A 24,164-nucleotide genomic window follows, 5' to 3' on the forward strand; every position below is an offset into this window, starting at 1 on the left:
CGACACTTACGTAAAAGAGCTTTACCTTCATCACTTGATATGAATCTATAGTCTTCTAGACGTATGTCAATTAAATGTGCTTAGAGTAAAACATATATAATTTATAAAAATCGTTATATCGAGAGGGAGATATGTGTGTGTTATCTTTTTGCAGAAAATAAAATTTATATATGCATAAATACCTTCCGATGTAAAATACCGTTTGATATATATTCTCAGAGTTATTTATAAACAAATATGTCCCGCTTTTATCGAATTGAAAGTTTCAACTGGTGTGCGAACAGGAATAAAGAAATATATTTTGCATATATGTATTGTATGTATACGTGTATAAAGAATATAGATGCAGTATTTATTAAATGTAATATTATCTAACACTTGTCTCTCTTTGCAAAGGTACAAATATGCAAGGTAAAAATTTTTATCTACATAATCGTTCATTATTTTGTACATTGCACTCAATTTATTCGCGAATCACGGGACATGAAAGTTACAATGGAGGATTTTCCTTTTCGTATACCGTTGCTCTTCAGCTGCCAGCAACCGCTCTCTTAACATCTAATCGTCGAAGTAGTAAGACAAAATATGTGACATCTTTTATCAAATGTGTTTAAAGACATGTGAGAGTCAAGGTATTAAGATTATTGCACACAAGAAAAAAATCTTTTTTTCTAACTTCTCGTTCACTGTTTTTTGAATAAATTTGGGTGCAATGTACAAGGATATAGTAGGTTTTCGCACTACGGCGATTGTTTGGCACGGTTAGGTTCCGAGGGAAAGAGAAATCTCACCAAGGACCTCTCCGCTCCACAACGACATACAGGTCTTAATGTGAAAACCTATTGCACAATTTATAGCGCCACCGTGAACACATGAGCTTCGCACTTAAGTATTCAGAAACCTTAATCGTTAAGCTGAAGGAATGTGGCCACCTTCCTTCAACTTGGCAATTAAAGTGTCCACATCCGGCAGAATGGCACCTGCCTCTCTCACGGGTGGATCTTCCACCGAGATTATTTTAATTCTCGGCGTTAAGTCCACACCGAGATCCTTCGGACTGATCTTCTTTATAGGTTTTTTCTTCGCCTTCATGATGTTCGGCAGAGTCGCGTAGCGCGGCTCATTCAGACGAAGATCAGCGCTCAGAACCGCGGGAGTCTTCATTTTGACGACCTCCAACCCACCGTCAATTTCACGTGTAACGGTCAATTCACCGTTGTTATTTTCAACCTGAAACACATCACAAAAATAACAATGAAAAAAATAATATGCGCAATGTAGTGAAATGACAAGTTTGCTCGTATGTTACTTTGCTGCAAAATGTTCCAGATGGCCAATCCAAAACTCCGGCAGTCATTTGTGCTGTGTGATTATTGTCGTCGTCAATTGCTTGTTTTCCTGAAACACAATAATACACCAAGTTTTGAGAAAAAATAAAGTTTAACAATTTCAAATACCCAGGTATGTCAAAATCAACCATCAGAAATTATCTACTGTTAATCACACATCTAGTATCTATATGAGATAAGAATAAACGTTTACCTAATATTATTAAATCTACTTTCTCCTCCTGCGCTATCTTAGCCAGTATTTTTGAGACATGCACAGGCTGCAACGTCTGATACTCGGGACCAGGCACATCCACATGAATTCCACGATCCGCACCCATTGCCAGTGCCGTCCTGAGCACATCCTGAGATTGCGACGGTCCGCAACTGACCGCGATCACCTCCTGGGCTATTTTCTTTTCCTTCATTCTCACAGCCTCTTCTATGGCTATTTCATCAAAAGGGTTCATCGAATGTTTGATTCCATCCGTAACTACGCCAGACTTATCTGGCTTGACACGAATCTGTACGAAGAATGTACATAAAAAAATATATAAAACACTCTCTTAACATTTTATATACTATTTTATATTATTTTTGTTACCTTTACTGCATAATCGATTACTCGTTTTACACCGACAAGTACCCGTGCCATTCTTCTTTTTTTTATTTCTGCGAAAAAAAAAATATTATATCTAAAGAATCTTATTCAGCGCGAAAACAGCAAAATGAAAGATTGCTCGCTCCTATCTTGTTCAATCACTTTAATCGATATCAATAAAAAAAATTGATATGGAGACTTTCGTAAGATGTAAACAAAGTCCAAAGGGTAAACATAAAGGCATAACAAACACAGATGGGGAACTTGAGATTACAGTTTAAGTTGCGAAATACAGCTGACGCTAGTGTCAGAAAGAAGTAGTGGGGGATTGATTAATCAGAATTTTTGTCTGTGTTGTTGCTCGTTTTCATGAAATACGTGAGTCATATGCGCATTAAAGTTTTTGACCGGTACGAATTTAAATCGCTTTCGGAGCATCTAATGACGTCATCAAGTTGGCAGAATGTTGACCAATCGTATTGTTTGATTTTTGTTTAAAGTGACGTCACTGATCATTCCGGGAGCGATTCACCTGCACCTCGTCGAAAACGTTGCACCTTCCGACATATTCTAACCTGCAAAAGTCACGTTTGACACGATATAGCAAATCCAAACAATATATCACTGCGCGAAAGTTTTATTGTTTATCTCAATGTTTTGAAAATATCCACGACAGTTTTTACTGGAGTTAGCGGTTTATTACGTGTCTAATTTTTCAAACGCTCTCGCAACACGTTGCAACAACAGACCAAACAAGTTGCAAGATTGGTTTTGTTAAATAAACATGCCTGCTCCGTGTAACGATATTATCGAGGACATCGAGGATTTGATCGCCTCGCAGGACTTAACGCCGAAGGAGCGATACAGCTCCAGGAAGCGTGTCATGATACGGCCAAAACGAAAACAAGAACCATATGAGGCGCCGCAACCGACTGTTCTGTCGAGCATAATACCCGGCACACAGACGATCTACGTGAAGACGTGGGGTTGTACACACAACACCTCGGACGCCGAGTACATGAGCGGACTGTTGGCGGCATACGGTTACAATCTGTCTACTGACAAACACAAGGCTGATCTTTGGTTGTTGAATTCGTGCACTGTTAAAAGTCCTGCGGAGAGTCAGTTCAGAAATGAGATCGAGCATGGAAAGAAGATGGGAAAACACATTGTGGTTGCAGGGTATTTATTAAGTAAATGATATTATATGCGAATATAGGAAATATATATATAAAAATTGAGACATACTTATCAAAAATCAAATACATTTAATATCTCAGAATAGTCTCTACTATTTTAAACAGACATTACATTTGTATTTCTTTTAGATGTGTGCCACAAGGAGCTCCAAAATCTTCCTTCCTTCAGGGACTGAGTATAATTGGAGTGCAACAAATTGATCGAGTGGTCGAAGTTGTGGAAGAAACCCTGAAAGGACACACAGTCAGACTTTTGCATCAGAAGAAGATGTTTGGCAAGAAGTTAGGTGGTGCTATGCTGAGTCTTCCAAAAGTGCGGCGAAATCCGCTTATCGAAATTATAGCCATCAACACTGGCTGCCTTAATCAGTGTACTTACTGTAAGACAAAACACGCCCGGGGAGACCTGGGCAGTTATCTGCCAGAGGAGATAGTGGACCGAGCCAAGCAGGCTTTTGAGGAAGGCGTGTGCGAGTTATGGCTCACGTCGGAGGACACGGGCGCTTACGGCTTAGACATCGGTACCAATTTGCCGAAACTGTTGTGGCAACTGGTGGAGGTGATCCCTGAAGGTTGCATGATGCGCGTTGGCATGACCAATCCTCCTTACATTCTGCAGCACTTGGACGAGATGGCCAAGATCCTGCGACATCCCAGGGTCTATAGTTTCTTGCATATTCCGGTGCAGTCGGGCAGTGACCAGGTGTTGTCGGACATGAAGCGAGAGTATACGCGAGCCGAGTTCGAGTACGTGGTGGACGTTCTGAGCGAGCAGGTGCCAGGTCTGACCGTCGCCACTGATATCATCTGCGGCTTCCCGACAGAAACGGAGGCGGACTTTGAGGAAACAATGACGCTCTGCCAGAAGTACCAGTTCCCGAGTCTCTTCATCAATCAATTCTTCTCACGGCCCGGCACGCCCGCCGCCAGAATGCCGAAGGTGCCCGCGCAGGAAGTAAAGAAAAGAACCAAGAGGTTGTGGGAGTTCTTCCACTCTTACGAACCGTTCTCTTACGTTCAGAAAATAGGCCTGGTGGAGAAGGTGTTGGTGACAGAGGTGTCGCACGACAAAAAGTACTACGTGGGTCACAACAAGTTCTACGAACAGATATTGATCCCCATGAAGGAAAAGTACATGGGAAAAATGATCAATGTGAGAATTTTGGGCGCGACGAAATTTTCCATGATGGGAGAACCGATTGACGAAGGTGTGTCTCCGGCATTGAGGCCTCCCTTATTACAAGGTACTGTCTCAGGAATACCACGGGAAACAAAACTTTTGAAATACACTTTCCTGATGATTATACCGATATTCGCTGTAATATGTAGGATATTATGGATATTTCTGACGTAGAAATATAGAAAAATGTAGAATTTATAATCTTTGAGACTACATGTGGAAGGGAGGGAAACGTTTATACATACTAGACTGTACAGCAAAATAAATACATGGAATTCTACATCCTCCGTGACATAAATACATTATTAATAAATAAATATTTATTTAATATAAAATACATACACACATGAGTCTCTTACTATTAACGTTGTCAGTTTGGTGTATCGGTACATATAACTGTGGATAAAAAAACCAAAGATCAAGATTTATGCAGAAAAAAATAATTATATTTAATTGATAGTACAAAAAAAACTATAACCCTGAGCGGGCTTACAAAACGTTTCAATTTTTTAATTCACTGGAAACAGTTTTTAAACATTTCTCTTACAAGACAATCCTTTTCTAAAATCATTGTCTAACGCAAAATTGAATTTCTTCAAAAAAGAGATAAATACATACAGAAAAAAAAAAAGAAAAGTATTGAGCATTTTCGTGCATTTTTTGTGACACAGTATATATAAAATATATAAAATCTTCAAGAGAAATTATTATAATTTCCTTATGTGCTAATTGTATTACATTTAAAATAGTGTTTATTCTTTCATATATAAAAATATCAAAATTTCTCTTATTGCATATTAACGACGCACTTTATTTGGTATCACTTTCATGTTTCTATCTTTTTTTTTTTTTTTTTAATAGTAGCTCAGACTGTGTGAAACATGCAACGAAATTCTCGCCAGAATATCTTCTGAGTATTAAATCTATGAATAAACATTTTTGTGTATATTCAGAGATATCGAAAATCAGAATACTTATATAAGCAAAATCATTGGGACAAGTAAGGACCGCATTCATACAGTTCCATGTCCGTGCCATATTTTGATTGAGGCAACAAACAAAATTTGTTACCATGTTTTTAAATGTAACAACTTGTACATTACGTGCCCGTTTTTTCGTTTGTGCCTACACTATCAATTTCTAACTTCCGATATTTTTTCTACAGATTTTTCGGAAATCGTAATATTCTTTCTGTTCTTAGAAGAATAATAAGCGCAATTTTTATAATGCAGCATAATAATTATACTACACAATACGTTAAAAAATTTCAAATTTTAAATTTTTGTTTGTCAACAATTAATTCCTCATAAATATTATAAATTCTCCTTTTTTTCTCACAATCTTTTTATTCTTTCTTTTTCTAAATCTTCCTCTTCTTCATCTATTATTTGCCAATTCTTCCGTAAAAAATGACATTTTGATGTGAACGTGTTACTAAACTCATACGGGATTCTATAAATTCACACTGCCAGTTTTTCTGAACATATCATCGGTTGCAAACCGACTAGGTATATGTGGATTCAACATCAAACGTTCGAAGTTCGTACACGGCACGCACACGGAACAATATAAATAGGCCCGATTACTCTTCGATTGTACTAATCTGTGCAAATTGCGATATCGTGTATTGAATTTAAAATGCAATTTGGTTTTTTTTAAATTAAAACGTTACATTAACACGCAGTGTTATTTTAGTGATGCAGACAAAGCTGTGTGTAAAACGATGTAGGTATAATTTGAGCGTGTCGTTAAATTATGAAATAACGTAGAATAACAATAGTCGAGTCCTCCAACTAAAATATCAAATAACGATTTTGGTTTAGGTAACGATAAAAAATACAATAATATCCAATATAAATAATTTAAAACATTACAATACGCGAGTATACTTAGTATGAAAAGGAATCGATCATTTTGGATGATCCGATAGTAAGAGGATTTTAAATTTGATAAATATCGAAATTTTTTTCTCGGATCGATCTCTGTCGAAAAGGCAGGCACTGAGGTGTTGCTACATACATAGTTGGCGAAAAACTTCCCCTGAATTGATGTCTTTAAAAATCTCAGATACATTACGCTCGCGTTTAAATTTGCGCACATCGCGAGCGTGTGAGAGCAAGTATCTACTAAATATCTTCTCACTATATGATTGACGTCGTGCTCACAGTCTACATCTGTTTTAGAGAGCGTAAGAGAGCTGACTTATCAAACACCAAATGCATTTTTATATAGGAATACGTAGTACAAACAAAGTATCGATAAAATAGGAGACACAGTCTCGCGGCTGTATAAATATAAAACACGAAGAATAATTTATTATATCGTTACGCTCTCAATTATTAACTGGTAAAATAGTTCTGTCGCACTTCTGTCGCGCGGAGCGATCGTCTGAACGTTCGTGGTGAGCTCACCGGTGCGATAGCGCGCGTTCTGCGTAGCGAACGGAATTGAGACTGAGACGGTATAAGTATTTTTAATTGTGTCGTTAAAACTTGTTATTTATGCAAGAAATTTATATCAGAGTGAGAACTAGTCTCACTCTTATTTGTTTTTGTGAACAAATATCGCTGACTCATGTATAAGCGTATAAACGTACAAACCATTATACATATGTATATTTCTTTCTCTCTCACACATGTTTAACATTGTCGTGAAATAACAATTTTACATTTTGCGCGAATTAAATAAATCACGTCTTGAATTGAGTATTTATTTTATTTAGAAATAATTATAAAATTATTTATAGAAATAATAATAAAATTGCTAAAAATTACATTTACAGACAGTCTTTTTTTTTTTTCGCATATACACCGGTACGGAATATAAAATACAACGACTGAACGTTCCGTTGACAATCACGAAAGTTCAGAGTGAAACTTTGAATTAAAAAAAACAAACAAAAACGCACACGCAAATGAACAACAGAAAGGAAAATATGGCACCCTGTGTCGAGGGTTTCGCTCGAGGACGACGACAAGCAAGCTCGATCTTCTTTCCTCGTTATTATGACAGCTTCGAAAATATGGCAATTATGGCGCGAACTTAATCATGGCACAAAGGACTCGAGGGGAAATCGATTTACAGTCGCCGTAAGTTCCGTTTGCTCTGTCTCGAGCCGACGATCAAACGCCTGTTATTGCGTTTCGTCGGGGTGGCCAGCAGAGGCGTTTTGCACGGACCCGTGTGAGGCCTCGACGAGCAGGAGACGCAGAACTCGATGGAGCAACCCTGCCTGGAGCAAGTGCCCACGTTCTTCTCACTGTCCACGTAACATGGAAACGAGCATCTCGGACATGGCAACAGGTACTCGCCGTTTGCGAGCGTACGACTAGCCTGTAAAGAGAAATTAGTTGTTAATAGTCAAAAAAATAAAAATATTAGTTTGTATTAAAATGTTGCTTAAATTACAAAGCAATAAAAAGCGACTCTGCTGTCTCTGTAATTAATCCTAATTCTTTGGATCTTTTTTTTATCCAACATTTTTCAAAACTCTTCAAATCATTAAAACTAAATTATGTAAAACTGTTTTTCTATTAAACAACATATTAATAGACACTTGAAAAATGTCGGAATTTTTGTAATTTTTTAAATATCTTAAAATCGAATGAAATCAGCTAACTTTTAAGATTAAAACCGGTTCAGGATTAGAGTTAACATATCATCACTGTGTGACAACGAGAGGTACATTACGTAAATATAATATTGCGTGATGAAATGCACAAACAACACAATGTACAAAGTGTGCTTTATATCTACGTAGGAATTTTGCAGTGCCGTTAGTACGATTATATCCGACAGCAGCCGATACATTTGAACCGTCTTTCTAAGAACTTTGATAACTAACCCTATCAGGTAACTTTCGCATTAAAGATTTGCACGGAGATGGGTGATTAAAGAAACGCTGCGTACGCTTTTTGATCTCCGTTAGCTTCCACCGATCCCCCACAAAGTGCGTGCGTATGTTAAAACTTATAAATGTTAATAAAAGAACAAAATTATTATTTAAAAAAACACTTTTGAAACATACGAAAAACATCAACATATTTATAAAATTTAATAATTAAAAAACTCGATAAACATTTTTTGTCTTTTTCCGCGAATTTTATTTTGTTCGCAAAATCCGTGATTGCTATTCAAGTGCAAGGAAACATTTTAATCTGACGCACATCCAAGCACATTATTACAAGAAAGAAAAAAAGAAAAAGAAAGAGAAAGAGAGAGAAATTGCATTGTTATCCACGCATGATTCTCGCATTATCCTGCAGTCTCGCGATCGTCCTGCCGCGCATCGTTAATTAGCGGCGCGCGTGAGAAAATTCGCGTGAAGCGCTCGAAGCGAATCTCGGTCTGTCTGTTCGTCACGGCTGACAGAAGAAACGTGTTCTTCCTGTGCTTCATTGAAACGGCGCGGCCACAAGTTACGATGACGCTGTCACAACATAGCAAGTGTACAAAAAATTCATTACAATCAAAAACAAAATGACTCTCAAAGTTATAAAATTAAAAAATAGTAAGAGCCGAGTTAACGGATGTGTGCAAGATTATTCAACGTTAATCAACATCGAAGTAAATTAATCGACTCTGATTCGAGTTCTCTTCAATAATGTAAAAGAAAAAAAAACAATGTCAAAATAGATGTGATATAACACGATCAGCCCGGCCGACACAGATGTGTTGGCTATGCAGGAGGCGCGCGCTTTCTTTCATTAAGATTGGTACCTACTACATGGAAGTATCAACGTCGAGACTGGCTGCCACACTGTTGCGCACTTCGGCGCGACAATGCGGCTGTTCGGCTCGAGTGGCGCGTACACGTATGAAAAGGGAGTCCCGAGAATTGTACGTCACCGAAGCGTCTACAAAGAGTACGTGACATGGACTGCGATGAATGAGCGAGAAACACGCTTATCGATGTAATTATAACATGACTTAACATTAATCTCTCTCGCTTTCTTGTGTTGATAGCAACAATATCGTTGAGACGTTACTTCGAATATTGATCATTCACACATGAAGACATCAACTCGCAACGTTTGTAGTATACGCAATATTTTTCTTCCGGTTGATAATTAATTTGACATCGCTAATGAACCTGACTATCAATGAATCTCGCATCATAATTTGAAACGCCATATGGCGCACGCACATATATTTGTTTAAAAAAAAAGTAACGATTATGAAAATTATACGGTGATTGTTAAAAAAACGGTTTTCAACGCATCTGTATGTACGCAGTTGTTGGTATCCGGTTGTGTGGGACTTCGAGTACACAATGTGGGAACTAGTTTTGGAGAAATGCTCACGCCATCTCGTTTTTCCGAGAAGCGTCACCGAGACGCTGTTGCCTTTCAAAAAAAATCTACTCACACATAGAATAATTTTCATAATGTGAAAAAAATATGCGTAAATTTTTGATGAGATCTGACGCTACAAAAAAAATTGTTAAAAAATTAAAAATGTTAAAAAATGCATTTATATATATACAATTATAATAATTATTCTTGCACAAAAAATTATTTTACATGTTTTTTGTGCAATATTCATACAACTTAGCGACCAACAATTTACTACAGAATTTAAGTATCGCTACTTTGCGAGAGTATTATGAAATATTATTTCGAGTAATCGTTTCAAAGAAGCGGCTCTTTTATGAATAGTAGTAGAAACTTCCACACACACACATAGCTGCGGCCCTAGCAACTTAATGAGGAAATGTAGAAGCGGTTAAGGGGGTCCTACACAAAGTTAGCTTGGTGGGAAACGTCACAATGTAACAGATGGCCCGGGCAACTTTGTATCTCTCACATGTGAAGGGTTCACCGATCTTCACCGATCTTTACCGAAGAAAAACGCTCGTCCGCGTTATACGATAACGACCGCTCCTCTGGACCCTTTCGTCCGACACTTTGTTGCACGAAGAGAAGTTCCCATGAATTCCAAGCGTCTGTTAAGTTAGCACCTCAATATTAAAGTTTCACAATTCTGACTGAAGTTCGTTTTAATTTTATATTACAAACATTAATTTTTTATATTATTTAAAAATCATACAAAATATAAACAACAGATTTGTGTAAAAAATTCAACGACGTCTCGTGTATATTTAATAAAAATACGAATCGTAGAATATATCACTAGCGCGATATTTTCAAACCGCTGCAACAAAGTGTCGTTCGTGTCTCACCGTCCCAAGCGCAACAAAGCGGCCTTTCATATCTTTCCCTTTCCGGTTGTCGCTCTTGGCAACCGGACGTGAAAATGTCTCCGAAAACATAGCGAACTGATAAGAGTTGATCTCGTTGCACAATCTAAACATTAGATAACGCGTTTCTCCTACGCGGGAAAATACGCTTTGAACAAATAACACCGCGTGTTTATGGCGGCGCTGAAATCATCGGACGAGGATCGTCGATCGCTAATCCTCGTAGAGGATTCTCGTGTGTGTAAAACAGACATTTTCACAAACTCGGGCCATTTGTTTCGCGTCCTTTCGTCCATCAGATCGAATTAAGGTGTGCTCGTAATTCAATATCTCCATTAAGCGTACGTGCGCGTATCGAGTTACGAACCGTCGATTCCGCCGAATTACCGCCCGGATGGCTAGATCTTTTCAGGATACGTGTGCCGGTTTCCTCGTTTACACTCGGCCAAATTTGGACCTCGTGTCTTTCCCGCGTCTCTCTTACGCCAAAAGTTTTAATCGGTTTTGACACAACTGGCGCACTACGACTCTCTAGGTTTCGCGATGAAGATCGCTAGGCTGAGGACTGCGATTGCTCGAGATTAGTAGATAAAAACAAAATAAAAAAAAAAAAAAAAACAATGTCAAGTTTTTTAATTCAGATTTATTTTAGTTTCGATTATCGGCATATCCAATTGATGAATATATGCTGATAATCGAGACATTCCTCACACGAGCGCAACTTTACAACCATAGATCCATAGTAACGCGATGCATGCCGATCGTGAACTACAGCACAATAGCACCAATACCAAAGAGCACTGCGTTATTGGCATCACGCAAGGAATGTGTAGCGAGGGAGTAACGCGATACCTTTCCTCATCAATATATTGCTATATATATACACCAAGTGAATCAGAAGTCGAGAAAGGAATGTGCAATTCCTATTCGCTTCTATTGAAATTTATGATATAATTTGTGATATAAACTAAGTGTGACAACACAAATACATACTGTAAATTGAATATCAAAATGTTTTTTTGCAATAGTTTGTTAAAATTCACAGAGCGATCTGTACGATTTCTAGACTGTGTTATACGTCGTAGTTGTAAAATCACGAAAGAGATTGCACGACCGCAACAAGTTGTTGCGGTTTTGCGTTGCTGCAGCTGCGCGCGGGACATAAAAGGGTTCTTCTTTTTTTTTTTTTGTGCCCGCAAGTGCAAGTGCCGCGCATTTTCCTCTCGTGCATCGTGGCCGGCGGCCACACTCTCGTGACTCGGGTCTCTCCCGTGTGCTCCCGTATCTTTCCTCAGCATTACGACGGCCATTACTCGACACAAAGGCCGGCTTCGTTACGAACCATTGCGCGCAAAGATTGTCAATAGAACGCGATATACAGGTACCTTGTGACCTCGTGACATGCCGCCTTTGTGACTCGTCAATTATTCTATCGCGTCACGAGATTGAAGACGACCTCGGAAAGGCCGTCTTCGTGGGGGGAGAGACTTGAGAGAGCGGCGTTGAGAAATTTGGTCGACGCGTCTAGCTTGCGAAAATGATTCACGCGGCCTTTCCCCACGGCTTTAAATTTCGGCCGTGAAAACAAGGTCTCACTTGTCAGAGTGAAAAAAACGCGTGTGATCGCGCCAATATATATACGTTTTTTCGTTTAATTCGATTTCTTCGAAAAGAAAAAATGTGATCTCTAATATTCGAAACCGAATGAGGAGGATGTCACGGAGAATCTCTGAAGAAGCGGCGTCCGGTAACGCGATCCGCGTTTGTTCATCGAACACTCGATTTCGACAACGAAAAGAATCTTTTTTGAGCGAGCCGCTGTTAGAACGAGTTTCGGGTTCCTTTAGAAAGAAAGGTACATGCAGTAGGGGACAAAGACATACACATCCCAGTGATTTTGTATAGTACGCGCAGGTATGGTACTTCAGTAGGTAGGTAATGTCTAAAGGTTAGACATTTGTCAATAAAATTCGGTGGGAAAAAATTTATTAAAGCCAACAGTGATTTTTTTTTTTTTTAAACATGGAACGTGATAAATGCTTTTTTCGACATGTGCTGCTTCATTATTTTGATTTAAAAAAAACTGCAGCTGCAACTCGTAAGTTGCTTGTCAAAGCTTATGGTGGATCGTGCTCTATCGGAAAGAACGTGCTAAAAATCGGTTTGGCCGATTTAAGAATGGTGATTTTGATGTGAGTGATAAAGAACGCTCAGGTCAACCGAAAAAGTTTGAAGACACCGAATTGCAAGCATTATTGGACGAAAGCTCAACTCAAACGCTCCAAGAATTGTCTGCAGCATTAGATGTTACTCCGATGGCTGTCTCCAAACGTTTACATGCAATGGGAAAGATTCAAAAGGAAGGAAAATGGCTACCACACGAATTAATCGAAAATGCGAATCGCTTAAACATCTCAATTTCTCTGCTTGCCCGGCAGAAAAAAAAGAGTTTTTTGTGGCGCATTGTGACTGGCGATGAAAAGTGAATATATTTTGACAATCCCAAACGCAAAAGGTCATGGTTGAACTCCGGCCAACCATCCATACCAAAGCGAAATATCCATAGCCACAAAGCAATGCTCTGCATTTGGTGGGATATGGAAGGCGTCGTCTACTACGAGCTACTCAAACCGATGGAAGTATCACGGAGGATCGATATCGATCATAATTGAACCGTCTTAATGAAACATTGTTGGAAAAAAAGGCCATTAGTAGTCAGCAATCGACGCAAAGTTATGCTTTTGCGCGACAACCCTCGACCGCATGTTGCAAAAGCCGTCAAGGAAACACTGTTGCAGCTCGAGTGGGAAGTTCTCCCACACCCGGGCATATTCACCAGACTTAGCCCCATCAGATTATCACTTGTTCCGATCGATGCAGCACGGGTTAGTGGATACACACTTCAAAAACTACGAGGATGTCCGAAAATGGATCGATGAATGGATTGCTTCAAAGGATCAATCGTTCTATCGTCGCGAAATCCACCTATTGCCTGAAAGATGGGAGAAATGTATAGCTTGCGAGGGAAAATATTTTGATTGAGGTACGTTTTTGCTTTTGATATTGAAATAAATGAGTTTTTCGAGTAAAAAAACCGCACGAACTAAGTTTAGCACCTAATATGTTATTTTGCATAATTATTTTTAACAATATTGATTTTGAATAAAAAAATAATTTCATAAATTTTGCCATTACATTTCATTAATTATCCGCAAAAATTGTAATTAAATTAAAATACGCATTCGAATCAAACGTCATCCATTCCCGTAAGTTAAAATCGACAGGAAGTTTCTGATCTGCGCGCGCACGGTTGACCATTGTTTCGAAGTCAGAGGCTTGCTCCGGGATATTTCAAGGAAGGGTCGAAACAAAACTTCAACAGGGTTACTCGAAACGAAACGGGCGCAGCATCACTCTTCGTAAAACTTCGCGCGCGCGCGCACATGCACGCACACGCGATTAGGCGATACACACCGGAGCACATTCCCAAGCTCTCTCACATACATACATGCGGACGAAAATGCCTGCACGTATTGGCGGGGTCGTTTAGTTTTGAAGTGGGCCAGAGGCCCGCCGGCAACGCACGTCAGATGTATCATTATCTCGACCTTACTCTGTTGCTATGCAATTAGAGTCCGTTAATCGGGGATCCCCACCATCGAGAGAGAGAGCGCGTCTTTCGTGACGCCAATCCGCGAACGAGAGAGAGGAAGTATTCGCGAACCGGGAGAGGGGAACGACGTCGAAGAGATCTCGGAGGCGAACCAAGCGAGAAGGACGGCGAACGAACGGGACAAAGACAGACGTCCTGACGGAGATAGAAGAAGATGATGCAACGAAGAGAGAAAAGGAGAAATAGATGAAGTGCGAGAAAGAGAGAGAGAGAGTGTTCAGAAGGAAATTCGAACCAAGACGAAGACGGCAACAATAACAACACCAGCACGTGGAGACGACTTCGTCGTCTTCGAGCTTCTCCGCCAGTACTCCCAGAATTCTTCTCGTCTCTCTCGCTTCTCTCTCTCTCTGCTTACTCTCTTCCCCTTATTTTTTCTTTTATCTTATTTATCTTATCTTATTTCTTATTACTCTCCCGCCCATAGCAAATTTCGATTTATCGCACGCCGGAAATCGTTTTTGGCGCGCAAAAGTTTCTCTGACGAGAGACTTCTTTTTTTTTTTTTTTTTACAACGTTCGAGATTCCATCCGAATCGAAATTACTGTTTCTACGTATTTTTTGCTGTAATCAACGCTCTCCGGCAAAATTAGCCGCCGTAAATATTTTTCAACGACTAAAAAAAAAAAAACAAAGAAACAAAAGAAACACAAAATTAAAGAGAAATCTTCTACTTCACACACATTAAAAACGATACATTGCTTCCTTTATTTTTAATGCAAACATCTTGCAATATTCGTTTTTTTAACGAAACCTTTTGACTTAATTCATTTTTACTTGGGTTATCTTTTGTTCTTTACGATGCAAGGACGTGTCGGACACAAGCGTAAGTAACACGCCTTAGGTGCATGACATTCCTTGGCTTTCATTAAGATCTGCCTGGCCTTCGATGTTGCGCGCGCAGCATCCGACTTGCGCGGGAATAAGCATTGCGGCCGTCGACCATGTTTACTCTATGCAACCGTTTGTTTTTCCGGCACTTCGTGGTCCGACATTTTGTACACATGGCATTGATGCATTTTTAACGTGTTCTTATTGTCTCTGACTACACTTCTATACTTTTGTACTGACATACTTTTTTTTTTTTTGTAGTACTCGCTGATAATCAGAGTTATTTTAAGCGATGATCGCGTGCATCCGATGACAGATCGAATCACACGAATAGCTAATATCCCAGTGCAACGTCACTTTTCTTCAAAACTATCTGATTTAAACAGTAAAATTCACGAAAACACATATCTCTGTATTATCTTCAGATAATTGTCAATTCCGATGTCGTTCCGAAAATAGTGAAATTTTGTTAAACGAGTCTGCGCGTAGAAGTGACTTATTGCAAACACATTGTTAAGGCATTTAATTAGCGTCGCAATGCAACCGACGCGATAAAGACGCGAATTCCAATTATGATATTTCGCACTTTAACTTTTACGGTTTGTTAAACACGCGTTTCGTTTATTTGACATTTTACGACATTCCGCAGACGCGAAGAAGTTTTCGATCTGTTGAAAACAAAGAGCTGATGAATTCGGAAAATTTTGCATCTTGTTGTTCAAGTTTTTAACACTATAAAAAAAACTTGACACTTCATAAAAATTTATTTAAATTTGAAATTGAATTAAAAAAATATATAAACTAATAAATGAAACAAATTTCGGGTAGTAAGAGCCTTTATTTTTTTAATTAAATTAAAAAAATATATATTGTCTTTGTTAGTAATTTAATATGTCTTTTAACCGCTTATCCCCACCATCGATGACAAATTTCGTGCCTGGCTCAGGATCCAGGATATCTCATCGATGACGCGTATTCGCGAGCCAAGGACGAGCGCAGACCTCGCCCTGCGCAAATTGCGCAGCAGCTTTCCGTCCCTCTTCATCTCGCTACTGATTGCGAAAGCTCCGCCCCCTTGCCATTCGACTCGAAAAAAAAATTTCATAGCTGCGCGAGCCACGCGCCTCTATTACACATACATTATTCAACGCAATCGCCGAAAAAACCTCTCGTTGCGAATTCAGCACGATGCACCGTAACCGGGTAGCAACAGGGACCCGGCAACAGGACCTGTCTCCATTCTGTTCTCTCCCCTCCAGCGTCCTCGGCCACACATCGTCCTCTGCGGCCGCGACCGTCCTCTTCTTTCTCCCTCCGCGCCGCGGATGAACGGCGGCGACGTAGGTCGTCGCTTTCTCATTAACGACGTCGCCCCGCTTTGGTCCACCCGCTTTTTCGGCACGTCTCGACGACACACTGTGTCTCGCGACATCGCCACTGCTACGTTTCGATCGCAACGACGCAGAAATCGAACCGAAGATGGTTTCGATAAGATTCCATTTTTTTTTTTTTTTTTTACTTGCGGTGTCGTGATACATTTCTATACATACATTAGAGGATGCTGTAGGCACGAAAGAGGACGATCCTCCAAACCGATGACCGGTAGGACCGGGCCAGCAAATCAAATTTGAATATTAATAAAGGACCCAGCGCGCGCGAAATTACGGCGAGAAAGATTGCAACAGGAGGAAGGCGTTACCCGTAAATCGCTGTCTGAAATTGATCTTCCGCCGTCTTGTTGCAAAGAAAACCAAAACAACATAAATTGTCTCTTCTCGCAACGCCCACACATTTCCGGGAGAGGGAGGGGGAAAGAAAACATTGCGCGAATTGCGTTCGCGCAACACGTCCCACGCGTTTTATCGTTTCGCGATAAGAGATAGATGATCGTGTTACCACATCGATTAAATCGAATGACGGAGTCGTCTGGAATCTGTTCATTTGTCGTGACACGCGATCTTTCGTTTCGGGATATAAACAGAAATCGTAATAATAAAATTTTCAAGTCTCGCGATCGGAAGTGATTCAAATTCGTGTTTCGATCAACGTCTCGTGTCATTCTACGAAAAAAATTGTTGCAATGACAGATAAAAATGTGTTGACGATAGATCAACCACCGTGGTCTAATTTAATCACTTACATCTTGGGATAATATCTGCGTTCTTCGGGGGAGGTAGCGAGAAGGTGGCCTCTGATACACGGAACAGGTACGTTCGGGGTCAGAGTTCAACACTAACGACGGCCCGATAATGAGACTCAGATAAACGCAAAGGTAGGTGTTCTGCGAGCCCACCATGGGACTCTTGACTTTCATTTTTTTTTTCTACGAGAAGAGAGTTCGGATACAGTCACAAATAAGGATGTTCCGGTGCACCGTAAATTATTCTCCGTCGACGTTAGTGTAAAACTTTAACAAACGTTGATACTTAAAAATACTCGTAACGCCAATGTTAACGTTGCTCGTGTATCAATATCTAACGGAACTCGTTGTATAGCTCCTTATATTGAAATCATCATTTTGCGGTCTCGATAATGATCAAGTAAAATCTTGACCAATAAATTGAACGGATTAACTCTATAATGGCCGAGACGGTCTCGATTAATCTCACGGAGACTCAGTTGCCGTGTACGCGAGCGATTATGCCTACGGGAATCCGCGTTGGCCGACTTATTGAACGCATTCACAGACGGCTAGACGCTTCATTCAGTGGTGCCGGAGATGGCTTCATGAATGAACGAAGTAACCGGACGTTGTCGCGTTGAAGGACGTCACTCAGGTAAAGGTTATATTATATCGAGAACGTTGGACACACGAGATTACAAGCTCTCTCGTAAGCCGGTTTTATCTCGCGCAACTAACTAGAGCGCCGGTCCTAAATTTACTTACGGCTCTTAGGCGCTACTATCCATGAAAGTTTCCACTTACGATCATTGGCAAACGGACCGTTCCGCATCTAACTCACCGCTAAGTATGATATCGGTAATAAAAGATTACAAACAAAAGAGTATTAAGAAAATATCGACAATTAATTTATCAATTTTCCAATAAAAACAATTCGTTTTTATTGCTTCGAATATCTCAATATTTTCGATTTTTCTGATATTTCCTAAAATGTGATTCACGACAATTTCTACGTCATTTCTAAATTTCTTGTATTTTTTATTGTGTAGACAAGTAATTATAAAATACATAATAAAATTTCTTATTACTTACTCGAACTCACATGCGAATTTTTTGTATTTACGTCAATTTACCGTTTGGTTTCGTGCGAATCACGATACGCGAGCGTGCGATTATTCACAGTTCACGTGGAATATGAATGTAACATCCGGCAGATTCCAATTACAATTAACGGGAGCGCGAGTACACTCGAGCGCATTCCGCGCAAGGCCGTTCGTCCGATAAAACCGCTAGGCGCCGGTGTCTTTCGATTTCCTATTAGACACGCCGTGAGATTCTATTGGCTCGAACCCACATAAACTACATGATATATCTAACTATATCATGTTATCTACATAAATAATTTTCCGCAATCCGGTTTTGCGCGCGAATGCATCTCTGCGATACGCGCCACGCCTCGTTACCTTGCTCTTCGATAAAAGACGAGCAAAAGTTACGTTTCATTCAGGTTGTCACAGATCGCTGCCTCGAGGCGTTCTCGCGCGTCTCGAGAAATTACATCTCGCGATAAGATCATCGGCGATGAGAAGAAAATAGAGAATTGCGAGAAAATTTAAAGCGACCAATCCAGAAAGCGAGTACAACAAATCACGAAGTAAATGAGAAATAAACGTCGATAAAAACATTTATCTTCACTTGTGGGCTCCAACAAACAGCCGACCGGTCTCGTACTTGCAGATAAGTCCGGATGTAATTGCGACGGATATGTTTCCGCTCTATTTCCGTCTGGAAAACGCTCGACTCTCGGCGGTGAATTTAACCGATCCGAGTGAATTTACGAGACGCACGCGCGATAATATTCTTCAACGGATAAAATCGTGGTAGGTAATCGCGCCGTTTTATATATTGACGTGATATTCTATTAGCGGTTAGGGTCGTTACCTCACGCGTGGTGTTATCAGAAGCTATATTATTCCGACAACCTCATCAGAAACACTCGATTCGTATGATCAGCAGGTGGTCGTGTCGTTTTGTACGCGCAGTTTTTTAAAATATCGCAATTCTCGCGTGCGTCATTTGTTATCTCTCTCATTATGTCTTTGTTCGTGACAAAATGCGCGGAATGCGCCAATCTTTGCGCGTTTGAAATTTCAGTGCGAAATAAGTTATAGAACAAAAATTGTTGACAAACGCAAATTTTTTCTCCGAATTTTTTTTCACGTTAAATTTATTGTAAACATTTTTTGCGCGATAATTCTTTCGTCTTTTTTAAACTAGTAATAACGTGTTGTCGCGATAATAATTGGATTTTACGATCTTCATTAGTACACAGATTCCCGCTTGTGTAACAACAACGGTAAACAGTTTTTGTGACATGCGCACGTGACCATTGTCTGCTGAATTGTGTCCCGAACGTAATTCGTCGGACGATGAAACGCGCCTCGTAACTCTTTTATAGCGATTCGTGTCGTGAAGCGAATAACTTATTTGTACCGGTTGATACGGAGATTCGAGCGTATCGCGCCACTCGTCAACGTCCAATTAATTGCGCGCTCAGCAAATCTATAAAACCATTAACGAGTTTCTGGCTGCGAAGCGCAAGAAGGAAGTCTAAATGTCAACAGCAACAAATTCTGCAATTATCCCCAATTATCTGCAATAAAATATATTGCTATGTAAAATAACATGCGTGTGTATAAGTTTCGTTTACTTTAAAACGCAAATTTTTTACTTCTCTTGAACAAAGAACGAAACTATTTCTCGAAAATTCTAATTTTGATAGTTACTTTCCCTAACAATTAAAACCAATTACTAGTTTCACTTGCGCCATATTTTTATGTTACCAAAAATAATGGACATCTCTCTTTTTTATCAAAGATACTCGGTTCGAGGACTCGAATGCTGTGATAGATGAATAAAAAAAAAAATTGTCTGTCTGAGAGAGGAATTCCGATGACGACTTAGACAGGACTGAGAGACGAGAGCTTCTCGTCTACGAGTGCGTGTTGCCTAGGTCGTGTAAAACCGAGGGCGTAGATGAAGAGGCGTCCGAAAGAAACAAACACAGCCGAGAAAGTGTCCGGAAGTAACATTCGGTTAAAAAAAAAAAAAAAAAGAAAGAGGAGATACTCGACGAAACGTCACATGCAGTATTGCGCACTGAATATTTATAGTCGTCACACTTTGTTTCGATTACTTTGTATGTTGTTTTGTGTTAACAAAAGTCAAAACGTATTTGTTATCATAATCAATAATGAATTTTTAACGCGCATCAATAACTGCGCATTGGTTCTAATTTATTACTTATATGCGCACCGCGAATACGCTTACATAATACAACTTTTACTTTTGAACGGTCTGTCGTATTGTTCTCCGAATGCCGCAGATTGCGAAATCTGATGCAATAAACGTACGCATTGCAAAAACCATTAGTGTCCATGAGAAAAATGTAAAGTGACGGCTTAAAAAATGAGGAGAAAGAAGGGGGAGAGAAATTGGGCGGGAAAGCTTTTGAGAGAGACCTTGCGAGAGTCGGTCGAGAGACCCAGGTCGTGTTCTCTGTCTTTCTTCTCACCGGTACCGTCCTCCGGCGCTGGAACCGCGGAAGGCGACCTGTTGCCAAGGGAAGCCTTAAAAGTAAACAACGTTACGTCATCAAAACCTCTGGGTGTATCTAGAGATCTGCCCGGCTGAATGCCGGTCCCTGTCTCCTCTCTCGCGTCTTTCTCTCCCGCGGTGCCGAATCTTATTCCGGTCGCGCATATACGGGGTGATCGTTTTTCACAATCTATATCATTAAAAATGTAAAAACAAAACCTGCCGAATATACAACGTTATTTCTCGACAAAAACAATCGCTCTTAATCCTAATTTTTTCAGCCTTTGACTCTTTTTTGTCCAACATTCCTCTTCAAAAGTCGCTAAAAATACATTGTGTAAAATTGTTTTTTCAGGTTAGATTCTAGAAGATTAGATGTCAGAATTTTTTTGCAAAATATTTTGAATATATTACAAAGATAGATTTAAAAAAATACAAAAAAAAAAAATACTTATAGGTGCTACAATGTTTGTGCCATTTGTCGCATCTTCTTGATAAGAATCCCGAGCGAATCAAGTCACTTGTATCGGTACGTTCACAACGCAACAACATGAGGGACCCCGGGTATACAATTGCTTGCAGCCACAAAGAAGAGGAGGAGGAGGCAATAAAAAAAAAGGCAGAGTTGGGCAGCAACGGCGAAGCGTGCACGCGGCCTCTTCGGTCGGCGGGCCGCACTGGTTATTCGACCCGCGAATAATAATCATAGCGGTCGCTTTCCTCCCGTTCGTTTCGGCGGCGCGGTCCCTCTTCTCCTTCTCTCTCTTTCGTTCCTCTCGCGGATCTCCGCAGCGGTTGCTGCATAGCAACAAGGACCGTTCTCTCGCTCTAACCCTGCGGGCCATGAGCAGGCCAGTCAGCCCGCGAGCGTGGTCGGCCCGTCTGGCCCGAGGACAGACAGAGTGAGGCAACGAACGAGCAAGAGAGAAACGTGGATACACAACGTCCCGAGAGAAGAGGACATGTCTGACAGAGAGCGCACAACGGAGAAGAGGCACGAGGATCGACAGATGCGACGAAGGACGCGAGGGGAGAAGAGGAACGGAGAAAGAGGCGAAAGTACAGAAGAGAAGGGAAACGGATGAAGTGAGAGGGAAGTCTGGGAACGTACGCGGTGAGACGGAGAGCGATAGAAAATATAGAAAAGGATATAGAGAGAGATGAGGATTCGCGCGCGGGAGACGATCCGCGGATCTGAACGCAATTGTGTGCGCACGGGGTCCTCCAACCGTTCGGCCACTGTCTCCGGGACTTCCCCTCTTCCGTTCCATCTCTTTATTCGTTTCTCTCCGTGGGTCTTCTATTTTTCCCGCGCACCCGGTACTACCTTAAATTCCAGACAAAACGCGTTGATCGCTGACAACTGGACGGGCGACGTGGGGATCACGTGACGCTTCTTCCTCGTTGTTCGGCACGTGAATCTATGCGCGTTGATAAACAGACATTGGTGCCGCGGGAATTTGGCGCCAACCGAGAACTCGCGCGCTGCGAGTGTGTCATCGACACGTGTCCGCGCTGTTAGGCGTTTGGCGCCAAACGCGTCAACTTTTATCGACCAACATGTTAGACCTTGAAAAGAGAAACGAAAATTTGATGTGACGTTAATACTCGCGTTTCTTTGTTAATCATCTGAGTAGCGCGTCGCACCGTTTATCTACACACCTATCTATAATTATAATTTATTTAGAGAATAATTAGATCATTTCTCCAATTTATCGATCTCAATGGTGTAGCAATTTTTAATTCAGCAGATTTTTTGTAATCTCGCACGGATAAATGTCACAGTTCACTCGATGCGCATTTTGCTTGAGTCATAGCAAACTTATGACAGAAATTCGCGCTAAACAAGCGCAGCTGCGCGATAGCGCGATTCGGACCTCTCTCCGTACGAATAAACACGATATTATATACGCGTTATTTCTAATTTCCGGCTCGTCAAAAGCTAGGTAAAAAAAACATTTCTCAGGTATAAGCGAATTTGCATAAACGTTCTCGCAGTTATATCTTTTCGTGTCGCGTGGCATCGTTGTTCACATGTCTGTAATTAATCGTTCAATTAAAGTAATTTGTGCATTGCCGATCATTAAGGAAACTTTGCAGTACGTACGAAGAAGAGAAATAACAAGGCCGAGCAGTATGGATGAAAAATACGAAATACATTTTAAAACGTAAATTAAATGAACATTGTAATTCGCGAATTACATTCAATTAAAAAAATCTATATCAAATGCTTGATTTGCATTTCATATACAGAAACAATTCCCTTTTTACTTCTCTGTAAATTAAAAAAAAAAGACTGTTGCAAAAAAATTAATCATCGAATTTTATATCAGTTTGAAAGTGATCGATTCGAAACGAGTGAAAGATCCTCGGAGAGTGTCGCAAAGTCACGTGGCCTGGGCCTATCATATGAGCAATGACGTAGCGAATCCGGCCAACTAGCAACAGCCGGATTGATGTCGATTCATTCGCGCGCGAGTTCCTTTACCTGCGCTTCGTATACGTATATGTATACGCCGTGCCCTCTGCGTGCCTCTTCGCGTTCTTCTTTCTCTCTCGACCGGATAGAAATTTTTCTCACCGAACGACCTTATACATTTTTCGGTTTCGAAGAAAAGGAGACGTGAGATTTTACATGTGGGGCGCTGCGGCCGAAACATAAAGCGCCGAAGGAACCTTCGCCCGATGAATAATTATTGCGAACCCAACTCGCGAATATTTATACGCGCGGTCTAAGTCGAGGAAACTTGACATCAAAAGGCGAAATTAGCGTTAAAAGTTCGGCTTAGGTTTATGGAAATGAATCGCGGAGACACGTACGCGAAATATGTCTCTCAATGTTTCCGAATGTTTCACGGCGAATTAGTCTTATGGCAATTCTTGGATCACTCTGTTATGAAATATTGCATAATTTTTGTTGCGACTTCACTTCGCGCTCCTTTGTATACAACGGTGAAGAGAAAGTAACAAAACTTCTCTGTTGTTCAAATGTTTTCACATCTTCTTTCATATATTTTATTAAAAAGTAAATAAAACGGTTAAAACGCCGGTGTACAATAATGAAAAAAATAAAATAAAAAATACGTGAATATAAAACTCTCCTGTTGAAATCCTTTAATCTCTGTTTTCCCAATACATCGCATGTTAAAAAATAAATTAAATAAAACGTCAATACGCCGGAGATAATTCCGAGCGATCGGATTAGTGCGAACTTTCGCGGTGTGCGCAAGCCAGGCGCGCTCTTCACAAGTGATACAGCAAATAATCACACGCGGAGATAAGCTACGTGATACAGCGGTAAGTGGTGTGTACATGTGCCGTGGTCCAGCCGTTAGAACGTGCGGTTAACATAGCGTCGTCGTTTGAAACGGTGACTCGTCATTCGCCGAGTATTTCCGCCGGTTAATACGCGGGAGATGTGTTTACAGCCGCG

At 40.4% G+C, this 24,164-nt stretch overlaps 3 protein-coding genes across 3 annotated transcripts in view; 1 reads left to right on the top strand and 2 right to left on the bottom strand.

Moving 5' to 3' along the window:
• Positions 1-295: 295 nt before the first annotated feature.
• LOC109863580 (electron transfer flavoprotein subunit beta) lies at positions 296-2,169 on the bottom strand. The gene is made up of 4 exons (XM_020443867.1): positions 1,933-2,169; positions 1,543-1,852; positions 1,310-1,398; positions 296-1,230 (listed from the first exon to the last, which is right to left on the bottom strand). Exons 1-4 carry the CDS (start codon positions 1,981-1,983, stop codon positions 910-912), a joined length of 771 nt encoding a protein of 256 aa, XP_020299456.1. The 5' UTR covers positions 1,984-2,169; the 3' UTR covers positions 296-909.
• Positions 2,170-2,442: 273 nt separating this feature from the next.
• On the top strand, positions 2,443-6,977 carry LOC109863606 (threonylcarbamoyladenosine tRNA methylthiotransferase). The gene is made up of 2 exons (XM_020443919.1): positions 2,443-3,111; positions 3,258-6,977. The coding sequence occupies exons 1-2, from the start codon at positions 2,714-2,716 to the stop codon at positions 4,480-4,482; spliced, it is 1,623 nt and encodes a 540-aa protein (XP_020299508.1). The 5' UTR covers positions 2,443-2,713; the 3' UTR covers positions 4,483-6,977.
• Positions 6,978-7,081: 104 nt separating this feature from the next.
• Positions 7,082-24,164, bottom strand: part of LOC109863562 — a 29,078-nt gene continuing 11,995 nt past the window's right edge. The window contains exon 2 of the mRNA XM_020443834.1: positions 7,082-7,641. Within this exon, the coding sequence (XP_020299423.1) occupies positions 7,387-7,641 (255 nt within the window). The 3' untranslated portion in view covers positions 7,082-7,386. The remainder of the gene's footprint in view (positions 7,642-24,164) is intronic.

This window comes from Pseudomyrmex gracilis, unplaced genomic scaffold, assembly GCF_002006095.1.
Source record: "Pseudomyrmex gracilis isolate BER0280 unplaced genomic scaffold, ASM200609v1 scaffold_11, whole genome shotgun sequence".
In the NCBI taxonomy this organism is placed as follows: domain Eukaryota; kingdom Metazoa; phylum Arthropoda; class Insecta; order Hymenoptera; family Formicidae; genus Pseudomyrmex; species Pseudomyrmex gracilis.

Coding starts and splice junctions, on each gene's coding strand:
- LOC109863580 (XM_020443867.1), bottom strand. CDS start 1,983: ATGGCACGGGTACTTGTCGGTGTAAAACGAGTAATCGATTATGCAGTA. Junction 1,399..1,542: donor AGTAGATTTAATAATATTAG/GTAAACGTTTAT, acceptor ATTGTGTTTCAG/GAAAACAAGCAATTGACGAC. Junction 1,231..1,309: donor CTGGAACATTTTGCAGCAAA/GTAACATACGAG, acceptor GATGTGTTTCAG/GTTGAAAATAACAACGGTGA.
- LOC109863606 (XM_020443919.1), top strand. CDS start 2,714: ATGCCTGCTCCGTGTAACGATATTATCGAGGACATCGAGGATTTGATC. Junction 3,112..3,257: donor AAACACATTGTGGTTGCAGG/GTATTTATTAAG, acceptor TATTTCTTTTAG/ATGTGTGCCACAAGGAGCTC.